Consider the following 15,308-nt stretch of genomic DNA (forward strand, 5'->3'; position numbering starts at 1 on the left):
AGCCCGGCCCCCCCTGGAGGCGGTGCTGCAGCCCCCCCCCCCCTCGGAGCCCAGCCCCACACGCCTCCTCCCTGCGGCATCTGCAGGGTCACAGGCCATCCCCCCCACCGACAGACCCCAAATGGCCGCAGGGAGCAGGTGGGGCAGCCCATCCAGTTTCCCTTCCCTGCGAGGTCTCCCCGCAGGAGACGTGGGGTCAGAAATAAGCCCACAAGAGCCCAGAGGAACGGGACAAGGCACAGGCCAGGGAGGGGTCCTCCCCACACCCTCGGGAGGCAGCAGGGGTGGCTGGCTGGCCCGGCTTCCCCCTCCCCACCCCCCCTCCCCACCCCCGGGGGTGTCAGCAGACCCCGAGGCCCCCACTTACTCAAAGTACTCGGCGGCAGGGGTGGTCCTGAAGGTGTCATTGAGGTCAGGGCTGGAGCTGGGGGCGTGGGCGTCAGAGCAGCGGGGGCTGTTCCAGGTGTGGTTGCAGTGGGTCCAGGGCAGCTCCGTGGTGAAGGAGGAGAAGAGGTAGTGCAGCGCCCAGGCGATGATGACGTTGTAGAAGAAGCCGATGTAGAGTGAGATGAGGATGACCGTGTAGCCCACGCCTGGTGCGGAGAGCACGGCCCCATCAGCAGCTCACCCTTGCCCCTCCCCTCACGGCTCACAGCTCCACTTGGGCTGTCCTGAAGCCAGGCAGCGCCTTTAGACACGCCAGCAGACGAGGGAAAGGGTGGGTCCCAGACTTCGCGTCATGGTCAGAGAAGGGGCTGCCCACTTCCAAAACCATCCGCGGCCCTTGACGTCTACCCAGACATGCAGGGCTATCCAGGGACGCCCTGGTACAGCCAGGTCACCCGCAGACATACAGGGTAACTAAGGGCCATCCATGGCTGTCCACCGTCACTCACAGCCAGTCCGGGTCATCCAGGCTCACTTAAGGTCATCTAGGGTCACTCTGGGTCACCCAGGGCAACTCAACCCAGGGTTCTCCAGGGCCAGCGGCCAAACAAAACCATCAGAATCATCCGCAGGCACCCAGGACCACCCAGGGCCGTCTAGGAACACCCAAGGATACAAAACACCAAGTCGACAAAGGCCACCCCAAGCCACTCAGGGTCACCTAAGGCCATCCAGGGCCACCCATGCCAGTAGGGCCATGAAGGCCATCCAGGGTCACCCAGGGATGCCCAGTGCCTCCCAGAGCCATGCAGGGCCACCAATAGTCACTAAAGGATAACTAGGGTCTTTCACGCTCTTCCACAGCCACCCAGGCTCATCCAGGACCATCCAGGGCCTCCAAGACAATCCATGCCTACCTGGGCTACCTAGAGCTGTCCAGGGCCATTCATGGCCACCCACAGCCAACCATGCCCCTCTAGGCCACTCAGGGCAAACAGAGTCAGCTGGGTCTACCCAACATCATCCAGGACCATGCATGACCATCCAGGGTCTCCAAGGGTCACCTATGACCACACAGGGGCCCCCAGGGCTTGTCAGAGTGCCCTTGCCAGGATCACAAGCCCTGGAATTTGTGACAGTCCCTGAGGGGCTCCTGGCTCCTGGAGCAGAACAGAGTGGTGAGCAGTCTTTGGAGACGCGACATCCTGGCTGTGGTGGACGGATGGTCTGGCAGTGAGACCTCCTCCCTATTCAGTGCTGGATAAGCACTGTCGGGTCCCATTACTGCGGTTGACTGTATCAGGCTCCATGCAGAGCTCTCTTGTTTCAGCATTCTTTCCCGGCTTTGTTGCTAGGACTAGTTTGGGCTATAACTATAACTTCACTGTCTTAGAACCTGGTGGGCGCCCTGCCCCGTCTTGCCTGCCTGTGGCCGGGGAGGAGCTTGCCTTCAAGCCGACTTTTTCGGGGAGTGGCTTGGCTTGTTTTTTATGGGTCTGGCCCTTAGGAGAAGCTGTTTTTCTGCTCAGGACACGTCATTAAAATTCTCTTTCCTCTTTTGAAGGCAAAAAGAGAGGGACTACAATTTATCTATGTGTAGATATTAAACAGATCCAGTATCAGGAGTGATTTATTTAAAAGCAAACAGTCCTGGTACGTGGTCCCTCTGAGTTGTGTCCTCCAGGACCTCAGAGCCCCAGGAAGCCCTGGCCCTGGGCCGCCCAAGGGCAGCCCCTCACCGACCCTGCCTTCAAGTGCTTCCTTTGTGTCACTTAAGACCCAGCCACACGAAATCCACTGCCCTGTTTGCTCTGAGAATGCTCTCGTCACAGTGAATGATCCGTGTTCGCAGGTCATCACACACTCTCAGTAAAGCTCCACCTGATACGTTTCTTCTGTTATTCTGTGCCACGGGAAACGTCCCTCCCAAGGAGGTGGCAGGCGCGGCCCCCTCTAATACTTCCAGTGAAAATGTGAATGAAAACTTGATGTGTTCCTCTTTTGTCCGACTACCAGGAAGCTCAAGACCAAGTGTGAATTTCAATCACGGCTCTTAAGGTCAATTTTCTTAAATTTCAGTTTGTTCAGTATTTTTAATATTAACTGCATGCATTTTTGTTTTATTTTAAGCCACTTAAAATTCCTTTTTAGAAAGAGGAAGAGTTTGGTAAACCACACTAAAATACTATTGACCGCAAAATATAATACATTATTTTATAGTCGATAACATAGGTGTTTTGGTCCATGCCGTACACACAGTGGGGGTTATAGCTCAGGCAATTAACCAGACAACCTGAAACGGAGCATCCTCGGGCCTCGAGAGGGACAACAGCCCCCTCCTCCACCACTGAAGCCAGGTCACTCCAGAGCAGTCCCCAGAGCTGGCTTCGGCAGGAAGAGGGTGTCGGGGACAAACAGTAATTCCAGGACCCCAGGTGGAGGACACGCCCTGATGGAGCAGCCTCCCGTTCCTGGCAAGACTCATTGGCAGCTCTTTGAAGAAAACAGGAGAGATTCCTCCGCCGTCGGTCTGAGCGCCTTTCGTATCTACTTGGTGTGCGTGTGCGTATGTATGCGCGCGCGTGTGTGCGTGTGCGTGTGAGAGAGAGAGAGGCGGGGGAGAGGAGGGGCAGGGAGGGAATGAGAGAGAGAGGGAGGGGGAGGGGGGAGACAGAGACAGAGGAAGGAGAGGGAGGGAGGGAGAGCTTGGAAGACCCCCTCCCAGGCCCCGCGGTCACACTGGTTGCCCTCAGCATCACCGGCAGCCTCTGGAGGGACAGTGCCGGGGACCGAGGACACGGCACGGCCCTCTGAGGGCCCTCGCCTTGACCGTGGGCGTCACTGCCTGGCCTTCTCGGGTTGATGTCAGTGCAGTCAGGCCCACGGAAGGACTCCCGGGTCCAGGGAAGGGAAGGACGGGGAAGAGGGCTCCCCGGAGAGCTGGGTTCCCTGCCGCAGGGCCCGGAGGCGCCAATCGCCCGTGGGAGGACCTGCAGCCCCATGATGACCGTTCGGGGCATTTTAACTATGTCTTCATCTATCATGTGCGCCCCCTATTTAATGACACGTGAAAGTACGTGCAATTTTATTAGTTAAACTTTTTTTAAAGACAAGGAAGGAAGGGCAGACCCGTGTATCAGGGTATCCGGAACAGCGCGGTCTGCCTCACCTAACTCAAGGAGCGACACCGACCTCCGGTCCCGTGGGCCTCCTATGGAGAAACTTAACCTGGATGAGCAGGAGATCCCCTGCTAGGGATTGTAGCTCCGTTAGTATCGAACGAGTCAAGGTGTCTCTTCTTCACACATCGAAGTTCTTGCGCTGATTCATTGATCTGCAACAAACAGCCCTGTGCTGATGACACAAAGATTCCGAGGCTCGACGGCTGACTTTCTGTGATGTGTGATTTCGCAAAATCTCCAGTTACAAGATGGGGTGACCAGGCTCCGGCTGAGCTTCCGCCCGCGGGTGCTGCAGGGTGCTTCTCCATGTGGCCTCACTGGCCCCGCACAGCCCTCCAGGAGGATGAGTTTCCAGACCTGGGAGGCAGGAGCGTGGGCGGGCCGTGACGTGGAGTACAGCTCGGAGCCAGCTGGCGTCTGCCCGGGTCTCCGGGCTCTGAGGCCAGGCCGTGCTGACTGCCCCGCGGCTGCACGCGTAACCTCCCCGTGGACGGGCTGACACTCTCACTGTTCGAGTCGGATTTTCTGCAGTAGCCAAATGCTTCAGGCTTAACTAGTCCTTCGAGACCCTTGGAGACCGCTTATTGACGTTCTACAAACTGCAGTATAGAAGTTCACTTTGGCAGTTTTGTTGGAGAAAATTCTTCCTGTGGTGGGACACACAGCTGGAAATTTGCTTCTGTCTGCGGGCCCGCAGCCCTGGGGTCAGCGTCCTTTTCCTCGGGAAAGAGGCCGATTTACTGTGATCCAGCTCTGGACTCCCTGGTGGAAGGTGTGGGCTGGGGTCACGTCACGTCGCAAACTAGACAACTTGCTCCAGACTGGAGCGGGCGGCTCTTGGAACCCGGAGAAGTAAACGTGTCGCACAGCCGGCGTCCTTCCCAGGACGCCCCCAGGACGGTCACTTGAGGGCGGGCCCGCCTCACGTCCGACCTGGCACCTTCGTGCTGTGTAACTACCGACTGCTGCGCAGCCCATGGCGGGAGATGCTGGCGGCCCGGCCGGCCCGGAGGACAGGATGAACCCACACGTCCTGAGGTGTCAGGGTGGACTCGCCGCCCCGACGGTATCGGCCCTGCCCGCAAAGACACCGGCCGTGCCCTCGACCTGCCCGGCTCTGAAGAGGTGCCCGCAGTCTCAGCTTCCTGCGCTTCCGCCCTCGGGAACCCCGAGCGCGCCAGAGGCCGTTCCGGTGACTTATTTAAGCTTTGACTTCTGTGAGCAAATCCTGCTAAGGGGACGCCCGGCACTGGCACCTGAACCCCGAGCCGCTGCCTCGCCCTGCAGAGGCGTGTGGGGTGAGCTGGGCCGGGGGCTCCCTGCAGCCCCATTGCTGGCTGAGCTGTGCATCATGCAGCCTCGGAGAAAGCTGCTCATGCCTTAGGGTCCACCCAGCAGGCCATCAGAAAGGACGGACTCCACCACGGACGGCAGATAGATCGTGTTACGGGTTGGATCGTGGCCTCCAGAATTCATTTGTTGAAGTTTCCCCCCCGGGTATTTCAGAATGCGGCCTCATTTGGAGGCAGGCTCTTTACAGAGGTGATCAAGCCAGGGTGGGCCCTGGCTCAGTGTGACTGACGTCCCTGTGAAAAGGGAAGCTTGGATGGAGAGACACACATGCAGGGAGGATGTGAAGACCCAGGGAGAGGACAGCCACCCACAACCCACGGAGTGAGCCCTGGAGCCGGCCCCCTCCCAGCCCTCAGAAGGAATCAAGCTCACCGGCACCTTGAGCGCGGACTTCAGAACTTTGAGACAACAACCATCTATTATTTAAGCCACTCAGTCTGTGGCACTTTGTAAGGCAGCCCTGGCAAACTGATACAGATGGATAGATAGATGAATGACAGACAGATTATAGATGACAGATGACAGATCTAGAGATAGGCGTATTTTTTATCTTTTCTACTATTTTAGCACTTTGACAAAACAACACTACTCATCAATCCCAGGCTGGCCTCACCTGGGAACAAGGAGACACACTCAAATCCTTAGTCATTACAGATCTTTAAAGTAGGACCAAAATGAAAAGGATGTGTCCACGTGCCTAGACACCTAGCAAAGCAGGACTGAATGCACACAGCTGGGGTTGACTTGCTTCAAAATTGCTCCAGCCTTGCCCTGGTCCACACCACGCCAGGTGCAAGGGGGTGTCCCCGCCGTTACCTTTCAGGATAGGGCAGATCTTCCAGACGCCGGCAGCCCCCTCCCTGTTGAACTGCCCGAGGGCCAGCTCCATGTAGAAAAGCGGCATCCCGGCGATGACCATGAAGAACAGGTAGGGGACCAGGAAGGCACCTGGGGACACGACAGCGTGTTCAGCCTGGGGCCGGGGACGGGCTGGCCTGTTGCCATCGGAGCGAGGGCTCAGCCGTCCCAGCCGACCACGTGTGCCTTGGGCACGACCGCTGTCATCCGTCTCCTGTCCCTGCTTCTCCCGGAAGCTCCCTGCAGGCAGGGGTGGTGAGCTTCCTGCCTCCAGGCCTGGCCCCCGCCGTCATCCGCGCCCCAACGCATCCCTGCACGACTCCGGTCAGCTCCCTCCCCAAGTTATGGGTCAGGCCTGAGAGCAGAGCAGATGACGCCCTGCCCACGTCGTGGCTTTGCTCCTGGGTTCTGTCCCTGCCCCACCTGCGCGGCAGGGCCTGCCCTGTGTCCCCGCCCTCCAATGGAGATGTCTGCCCTCTTGAGCTGTGAATCCTCGGGATGTGACCCTGCCTGGCCCCTGGCATTTGGAGCCTGCCTCCATCAGGGCCGCAGCCTCGCTCAGCGCACAAAGTTCAGGCCCCCGCAGGCTCAGCCTCCTTCAGCCCTCTCGCTCCACCTCAGATAAGAGGGCTTTGTCTCGGCTCTCTTCCAGGGAGGGGCGGGGGAGACAGGGAGACCCCAGAGTGATGCCTGTCTTGGGGCAACTTCTGTACCTGCTTAGGCCTCAAGCGGGGTGCCAAGATGCCGACCCACTCACAGGCACCCCGGAAGGCCCTCCCCAAGGAAGTCCCCCGAAGCCCCAAGTGTGTGGCATGGAGTGACCCCCGACGGGGGTGGCCGTGTCGGGGGACTCCCAGGAAACAGGCACCAACCTGACTGCTTCCCAGCTTGAATTTTTGTGGTGACCCTGGCCCATTTCTTAATTTTCTGCCTCAAGCCCACACATGGAAGTTCTGGGACTGGCTGTGCAGCGGGAGGGAGACGGGCACACTCCCAGGGCATCTTTGGTGCCGGCAGCCGCCAAGGGCCTCTGCATGCTTTGTAAACGCTGGTTAAATCAGCCAAAGATACCATTCTCTCGGCCTTGGAGAATTTTCTTTTCCAAAGTGAAAGTCACCTTTGGAAACAGAAAGCAGAGTCATGGTGCCTCTGGCCACTCCCTCGGGGATCCTGCTCTCCTGGCCCCAGCGGCCTCGGCTGGAAAGAAGAGTCAGGGAAGGAGACCGCTCTGAGCTCTACGTCTACAGTTCCAGGACATTCATCTCGGGAAACTGCGCCCCACTTATGCCGCATTCCTCCAGATGCCATCCTTGTGGCCCTGGCTGGCAGGAGGGCGCAGGGAGGGGGGGACGCACTCACCGCCGCCGTTTTTGTAGCAGAGGTAAGGGAACCGCCAGACGTTGGCCAGGTCCACAGCGAAGCCAATCACTGAGAGGAGGAAGTCGGCCTTCTTGCTCCAGGTCTCCCGATCCTGGGCCTGCGCCGGGCTCTGCGGGGGGTTGAGGAGGGTGGAGTTCGTGAGCTGCACCCCATTTTGTTCCTTGACCAGGACGAGTTCCACCGCCTTCGGGCCCGTGGCATTGGCCTCCGTCGTTGCGGCCACCACGGAAGACATCAGTGCCACAGGGCACCTGCTCTTACTCATGGCCTCCTGGACTCAGTGCGTCCTCCCTCTTGGTCCACAGCCAGCATGAAAGAGAAACACACAGGAACGCACTGATTTAGTAGCCAGATCACGATGCACCCGGTGGCGTGAGCACAGATCGGAGGCATTTCCAGCCATGTCTCTGGGGCAGAACAAACGCACTCCAAGCGCCCAAGAGGACACAGCCAGGGTTGAGGGCAGTAGGAGATGAGCTACCCTCCTCGTGGGGCTGGGAGACAGGCCGCGGAGACCTCAGGACAGACCGCTCCACTCCCCCCTTCCCCCGCACCCCTCTCCATTCCCCTCAAAGTGCAAGGCTGTGTCCTCTCTAATTTAGTAATAAGGCAGGATGCTACCTCCGCACTCCCCACATTGCCAGGGAGTAATTTGACAATCTTCAAATCGTTTTCACTAGTAAGTCTTCACAACAGTGCACATACATTCTTTACACTCAGAGACCGAAGGCAAAAGCAAAACTCTAAAACCAGAGCCAGCCACAGGAATTCAAAGTTTCAAAGTAACCGTTACAAGAGTTTCCTTCAAGGAATGGCTGCACATTCCACGTCCGCCTGTGGCCACACCTGGAAGGGCTGGGCAGGGACAAGAGCTTCCAGTCAGGTAAATCCTTCCAGTCAGGATTTACCTGGGGGTTTACAGGACTAGCTCCTGCACGTAGCAGCTTTACCAGGGAAATCATCTCCAGGTTACCTTCATGAAACTCTGAGTAATATAATCAAGGAGAACAGAAGAAATTACACACAGTGTGTAACACAGAAATTACACGGCCGAGAGCAAGGTGGGCCCTCAAGGCCCAGGGCGGCTTCAAATATGACTTCTTCTGGCATTTGGATGTTTCAACGGCAGACGCTTGCATGTGTACACGTACACACACACACACACACACACACACCCACCCACACACTCTGAAGCAGAAGGTAGCAGGATGGCAGCGGTAGAGGGGTTATTTTCCTCTGCATCCAAGTTTGAACAGAAAACCCACAACATGTCATTGTATGCACCACGTCTCTGTGACAAACACAACAGCACATTCCTGAGATGAATGAAAAGGGACAGAAGGGGCTTGGGGGTGGGGAGGAGCGGGAGGGACCGGCCTGCAGTGGGGTCCAGTGGAGAGGGCTGGGCTTGTGCAGGCGCCAGATCCCAGCCGGTTTGCTCTGACAGCGGCCCTCGCAGGCGCATCGGGGACCACCTGCCAGGGAGACCCCGGCTCTGCATTTGCGGTGAGCTCGCCCCAGCCTCGGAGGCCAGGTTTGGGTACAGAAAGCGAATGTGGTGCTTAGAAAGTGTGATTCTGCACCCACAACAGAAACAGAGCTGCAGTCCGACCCTACAGCCTGGACGCTCCGCACCCCACAACCCTGCACCCCTGCCCCACCTTAAAAGTCAAAGACTAAGCCCTGTGAGAAGAAGCGATGGCTGAGAAAATCACCCCTATTGGCTCTGGGGGCCGCTTGCCCAGGTGCCCCCAACCCCGGGCAGGTCTGGTTCAGCAGGGAGGGGTCAGCGCCTCAGGGAAGCGGGGACAGCCGGCCCCTGCCCCGTCTCTCCGAGCCTGGGGCAGGATGGGGCCAGGGGCCACGGGGGCGCACATCAGCCCCGTGCCGCTCCGGGGCTCGCACCTCTCGGCCACCTCACCTGAAGATCGCCAATGGCACTGTCGCGGCGCTGTGCACCCCAACTGTTGGCGACTTTTGGAGACGCCGCAGCCTTCGGGACACGGCGCGCCCCGACGGTGCTCGCCCCGGCCGGGCGCCCCTCGGCCGCAGCCCTCGGGGTCAGAGGCGGGAGCGGAGCGCCCGGAGGATGCGCGGGGCACCTGTGCGGGGAGCGGGCCACGGGGAGGCCCGGCCTCACCTGCGCGCCCCAGCCTCGGCTCTGCTGGGGTCCTGACACCGGGCGTCCGCGGAAGCTCCCTCCCCGGCCCCGCTGCGCTCCGGGCTCTTATCTTGGGTCCGGGACCCGCCCCGCCGGCCTCCGGGGGCGCTCAGCCGCCCTGGCTCCGCCTCCGTGCCGCCCCGGGTGGGCGGAGGACGAGCCCGGACGCGCCCCCGAGCCCCGCCCCCCGAGCCCCGCCCCCCGGGCCCCGACCGCGGGGACCCGACCGCCGGCGCCAGTCAGCTGCCAGCAGCGCGCTCTGCCCGAGGCCTCGCGCGTCCCCGAACCTGGGACGAGGGGGAAAGGGTCACCTCCGGGTCCCAGGCCTCGCGGGACCGAGGCGGGCGGTGTTCCGTCGCCTCCCCACTCCAGCCTGCGCCCCCCGGGCTGCCCCGCGCATCTGCCTGGGGCGGGGGCTCCCCTGGCCCCCGCGCCGCCCCGCCCGGGGAGGAGGCTGCGCTGCGGGCGCGCGGGGCACAGCGCGGGGTCCCGCGGGGCGCAGCCGGCTCTCGCCGCCCACCCTCCCTGTTCCCGCCGCTGCCGCAGGGGCCGCCTTCCCGAAGCCGCAGCGACCTCTCCCCAGGCGTCGGTTCCGTCCGCCCCTCCCGCCGCGGCCGCCCCTCCGGGGCCTGGCGCCCTGGGGGCGTCTCCTCCACCAGCCGGTCCCACTCGAGCTGGGCCGGCCTGGGCGCAGGGAGCCTGCGCCTGGCGTTTGGGGTCCTGTGGGCGTCCCTAGCCGGGCCGCGGAGACCCTTGCTCTGCCCTGACGGGCAGGCTCAGACCCCGCCCGGGTCTCTGCCTTCTCTCCTCCGGCCTTGCGCCCCGGATCCGGGCTGCGGAGACGCGGGTCCTCCTGTGGCCCGAGAGCCGACCCCTCGCAGGACCCAGTGTCCGCGCGCGTCAAGCAAGGAGCCAAGCGTCGCCGCGCTTTGCCCACATGGTGCGCGAATCGACTGGAACCAAGGGGCTCGAATCACACTCGCATCGGAACACGATTTCCAGGGACAGCCCGGAAAGCCACAGCTGTCGATACTGGCTCAGAACGGACTGGTTCGGAATCATTGCTGAGATGGCCCCCAGCAAGACTGCACATTCGTGATGCGGAGGGATGGAGCCCCCAGACCACCGAGCAGGCCCAGGACCCACAGGTGGAGGACAGCACCCAGGTGGGTGGCCCCCTGGCTCTGCACATGGTGGAGGCCCTGGTGACCCAAGCCTGGGCCGTAGCCTTCCCCTCCCCCCTCCGCGTAAGCTTTGACTTTCCTGCCCTGCGGTCGCTCGCTGCAGAGGGGGCGTCCACGCCAGCTGCTCTCCACGCTTTCTGGGCCGCCTGTCCCTCCTCGGCAGTGCCACGGAAGCAGTGTCCCTGTACCAGGGGCCCGCAGAGCACCCTGGCTCACCCCGGGGACCACGCCTCCCTGCCCCTCCGGCAGCCTCCCCGCCAGGGGCTGGTGCCCAGGACAGGGCTGGTACCTGGTAGCGGGGAAGGCACCGGCAGGAACTGCCCTTCCAGGCAGGACTGGGATCCGTGGAAGAACTCACGACTCAGGGTCCCGGCTTCCGCTGGCCATGCTAACAAAAGGCCACAGGCGGGGCGGCTTACGAACGTGGAAATGTTGGCTGGAGGTCACGTCCTCGCACGGCAGAAGCACCCGGAAGTGCTCCGGAGCCACTTTATACGAGCGCCGGTGCCACTCGTGAGGGCTCGGCCCCTGTGACCTGACCACCTCCCAGAGGCGCAGCTCCTAGGGCCATCGCACGGGGGTTGGGGTTTCAACGTGAATCTGGGGGACGCAATTCATTCCGTGCACCCGCGGAGGGACAGGGATTTCGGAAGATGGCGACGTGCCTCCTTGAATCCGGCCAGCGACCGTCACAGCAGGCGGGCTCTCCCCACAGATGCTCCACAACGTGACCTTCAAGAAAGCGGGGGGGTCCTAGGCTTGGGCCTAACGGGCAGGGTCACAGGGACGCAGGGCAGAGCCAGTGAGCTCAGGTGTGTGTGTTACAAGCACACATACGAGGTGGAAACACCCGGGAAGCAGAGCAAACCCTGCCGGGGCCGGGGAGGTGGAAGCAGCCGCGGCCCAAGCCCGACAGCGCAGGGGCAGCCGCCTCCGTGCACGACAGACACGGGAGTGGCCTGTCACCCTGTCGGCGAACCTGCACCCAGGAGCAGAGTCCTGCGTGCGTCCAGGAGCGCTCCCCCCGCCCCGCCCCACCCGACCCTCTCTTCTAACAGTGACTCCGGATGAAGAGCCCGGGTGCTCTGGAGCAGCATGGCGGGGCAGCTGGGCCCGCAGCCTGGCCGCAGAAGACAGGGCAGGCAGCTGCCCGGCCCCCGTGCACCTCCACCGTCCCCGGCAGGGTCCTCCCTGTCGGCACCTGGGCGGCTGGAACCTGTGGGGTTAGAGCTGAGTAAACGGCCGGCCTTCGCATGCTTGGAACTTTGCCCAAAGTCTACTATTGGCGTGGCTGCTGTTGGCTCAGAGCCCTGGATGGACGAGGTATCTCAGGGTATCATCCTGCCGACCCTCAGGGCAGTTGCTCGCTGTCTGCTGTGGACCAGTTGCAGCCGCAGAGCCCCCTGGCGGGCCCGGGGGAGAGCCTGTGGCTCTGGCTGCCAGCTGCTGCCCCCCGGAGCGGCTCTGCCCCACTGGTGACAGCCACCTGGGTGCCGCCAACCGAGGAGGTCGCTGCCGGACGTTGCCCTGTGTCCTGTCTCGAGCAGCCTGCTTCACCCTGACTTGGAAGGCAGCGTGGGTGCTCCCCCGACACGTGCCCCATCCACGGGAGGACAAAGGCCACGCGCTGATATCAAGGCCTTCGAGATTCCCGAGAGGCTGGAGCCGTGGTGGATAAACGCAGAATTCTATCCGAGCTTCAGAAAGCCGCCTGCAGGTGAGGGCGGGGTAGCGGTGCCGGGTGAGCACAGCAGTTCAACAGCAGGGGAGGTGCTCTTCCATCCCCAGATCTCCCCAGATCCACGTCTGCCAGGAGGTGCCTGGCTGGAGGGACGCCACCCCAAAGCTCTGTTAGGAAGAGCTGGAGAGCTCAGGTGTCACCACACTGGCGATGGGGTCGGTCCCCGGCTAGTTTTAAGTGATTGCCATAACTGATGGGGTGGCTTAAACAACAGAATAGCATCCTCTCTCTGTTCCGGAGCCAGAAGTCTGAGATCAAGGCGTCGGCAGGGCTGCCTCCTCTCGAGGATTGAGGGGGAGTCTGTTCTAGGCCCCCCTCCAGCTTCTGGGGGTTTGCTGGCATCCTTGGTGTCGTTGGCTTGTAGAAGCATCACCCCATCTCTGCCTTCACGCTCACATGGCGTTCTCTGTGTGTGTGTGTGTGTGTGTGTGTGTGTGTGTGTGTGTGTGTGTGTGTGTATGTGATGTTGGATCAGGGCCAGACCTAATGCTCCATTTTAGCTTGATTGCCTCTGCAGAGACCTCAGCTCCAATTAAGGCCACATTCTGAGGTCCTGGGGCTTAGAATTTCAACATCTGAATTTGGGGGCACCGTTCAACCCACAACAAAGAAGAACCTTAACAGGCCCGTTCTCGAGGGGAGCAGCTTAGAACATGTCAGAGCCTCCCGACACGTGCTCCCAGCAGCTCAGGCCAGTTTAATCTGGACGTGCAAAGTCTTGGAGGGGGAAGAGTGGGGTGCAGGAGAGCTGGCTTCAGGCGTCCTGCTGCTTTCAGGGAAGAAGGGACTCTCGGGGGCGGTGCCAACAGAAGCTGGGAGAGGATGCCCTGCTCAGGGTACTGGCAGGGCACCTGGGGCTCAGTTCAGGCCTCGCTCCCTCTGGCTTTGCTTTAGACGTAAGGGGACAAGCAGAACCATGGTGCTTGGACCCTCACTGGGCGCTGGGCTCGGAGCCCACGGGAGCATCTCTGCTACAGCTCCCTCGCCCTTTCTGACCCTGCGCCGCTGCAGGCATCGACACCAGACCAGGATGCCAGGGCTCCAGGTGGCCGGACAAGGCCTCGCCCCAAGTTCACAGGTCACGCGACGTTCACGAGGTGTCGTCCTCCCCTCTGTTTGCTGACCGCCCTCACACAGTGTGAGAGGGACCGAAATGACAATGGCTTCAGGCAGTGACCCTCAGGGCAGCGCCGGGCTCTGTGCTCAGCAGCCTCCTGCCCTCACAGGGTCCTGGCCACCCTGGCCCGGCTGCCCCCGGGCACTCCATGCTGCTGTGGCCGTCTGTCCGGATAGATGCTTGGACCCCGCACTCCAAGCTCCCCACGTGCCGAGGCTGGAGCCCAGGACTGCGCTTCCCAAAGGGCTTCCGTCAGGCCGGCTCAGGGTCTGCGGTGGGAAGCCCGGCCGAGGCCGCAGGGGCAGCTGCAGAGACCGAGCAGGAGGCCAGTGGGCTGGCCTGCTTCCCAAGTTATTCATAGGGTGCATTTTGAGGGGAGCCCAGAGCAAGCGGCACTGGCAAGAGGGGGCTGTGACCTAGCGCGGTTCCCAAGTCACCCGCGTAAACCCTGGCCCGCACCCAAAGCAAGGATTCTGGGTCTCACCCTCAGAGACTTGGAGTCAGCAGGTCTGAGGTGGGACCTGGGGACCTGCATTCCTAACAACTTCTCGGGGGATGCCACTGCTGCTGGTTCTGGGGCCACACTCTGAGAAACACTGAGCTGGCCGGACCCACGGGGCGTGGAAGATTCTGGAAGATAGAGATGCAGCGTGGAGCCCCTGGCAGCCCCTGCAGGGACTCAGTGCAAACACTTGGAGTTTTGGAGAATAACCAAACAGTCTTCTGAAAATCCTTATCCTCCGTTGGAATTAGCATACCGCTGAGCCGTAGTAGAAACTCATGGAAATTCAGTTAGCATATAAGCTGAGCTGCCCGTCATAAATTAACCAGCCAACCCGTAAAGTTTGGTACAGACAGCAATTCGCTGTCATCAGGTGGAGGCAATATACACGCTTTCGGGCTCGGGCAGGTGCTGCAGACACAACTAAGCTGCAGGAACAGGTGCCCCCCTTGTTGCATCGGTATCACCCCCTTAACCCGTACCTGGGCTTCACGGGCGTTTCTTATGACCATCTGACTGGGGAAACATGGATCCCACAGTGTACCGATCCCACCGGGGAGTGGAAGGCTGCAGCATTGCAGCCACGCTCGGAAGACACAGGGAAATCTTCCCGGTGGGCAGATACCTGAGCAGTGCCCAGGGCTGTTCCTTAGCCAAGAAGAGGACAGTCAGAGGTAGGGGTCTCAGTGATTCTTACACATTGGCTAGTGTTTGGTTGTGTGATAAGAGAGTTCAAAGGAAATTGGGAAATTGATGACAAGACCTTTATCTGCAGATGACATAATCACCTATGGAGACAAGTCTTAATGAATCTACAAAACAAAAGCTAGAATTAACAAGTGAATTTAGAAGGTCATAGGATACAAAAAAATCAATTGTATTTCTATATACCAGCAGGAAACAACTATAAAATAAAATTTAAAATAATTTCATTTACAATAGTATCCAAAACAAAATGCTTAGGCATAAAATGCGTGGGTGCAGGACACGAATGTTGAAATCTAGACTACACTGCTGAAGAACTGGAAGGGCTGAAGGAAGTGGAGTGGTAAGACCATGTCCATGGTCTAAAGGCTCAGTATCATTAAGATGTTAATTTCTTCCCAAACTGACTATGGATTCGACCCAGTTCCAACCAAAATTCTAACTGGCTCTTTTGAACAGCTCAACCAGTTGGTTCTAAAATGCATATGGACCCAGAGTAGCCAAAACAATGCCAAAAGAGAACGAGACTGGAGGACAAAGGAAACTTTGTAATCCCACCATCTGCACAGAACTTAGCTGTATTTTCTGTCTTTATTTTGCCATTTGTGTCCTTGCTCTACAGACAGCTTTATTGGGGTTTGATCGACATAGCATAAACTGCGCGGGTCTCAAGTGCACAATTTGGGAGGCCGTTTATGTGGCCACGGGACACGAGCACCGTGAGGACAATGTTCATCA

General features: G+C 60.1%; 1 protein-coding gene across 1 annotated transcript in view; it reads right to left on the minus strand.

Moving 5' to 3' along the window:
- SLC6A3 (solute carrier family 6 member 3) overlaps positions 1-7,460 on the minus strand; it is a 41,681-nt gene extending 34,221 nt beyond the window's left edge. The window contains exons 1-3 of the mRNA XM_007105663.2: positions 7,140-7,460; positions 5,739-5,870; positions 368-593 (exon numbers count right to left, since the gene is read on the minus strand). Coding sequence (XP_007105725.1) covers positions 368-593; positions 5,739-5,870; positions 7,140-7,425 — 644 coding nt within the window. The 5' untranslated portion in view covers positions 7,426-7,460. The remainder of the gene's footprint in view (positions 1-367; positions 594-5,738; positions 5,871-7,139) is intronic.
- Between the last annotated feature and the right edge of the window lie 7,848 nt (positions 7,461-15,308).

This window comes from Physeter macrocephalus, chromosome 8 (genome assembly GCF_002837175.3).
Source record: "Physeter macrocephalus isolate SW-GA chromosome 8, ASM283717v5, whole genome shotgun sequence".
Taxonomy (NCBI): Eukaryota; Metazoa; Chordata; class Mammalia; order Artiodactyla; family Physeteridae; genus Physeter; species Physeter macrocephalus.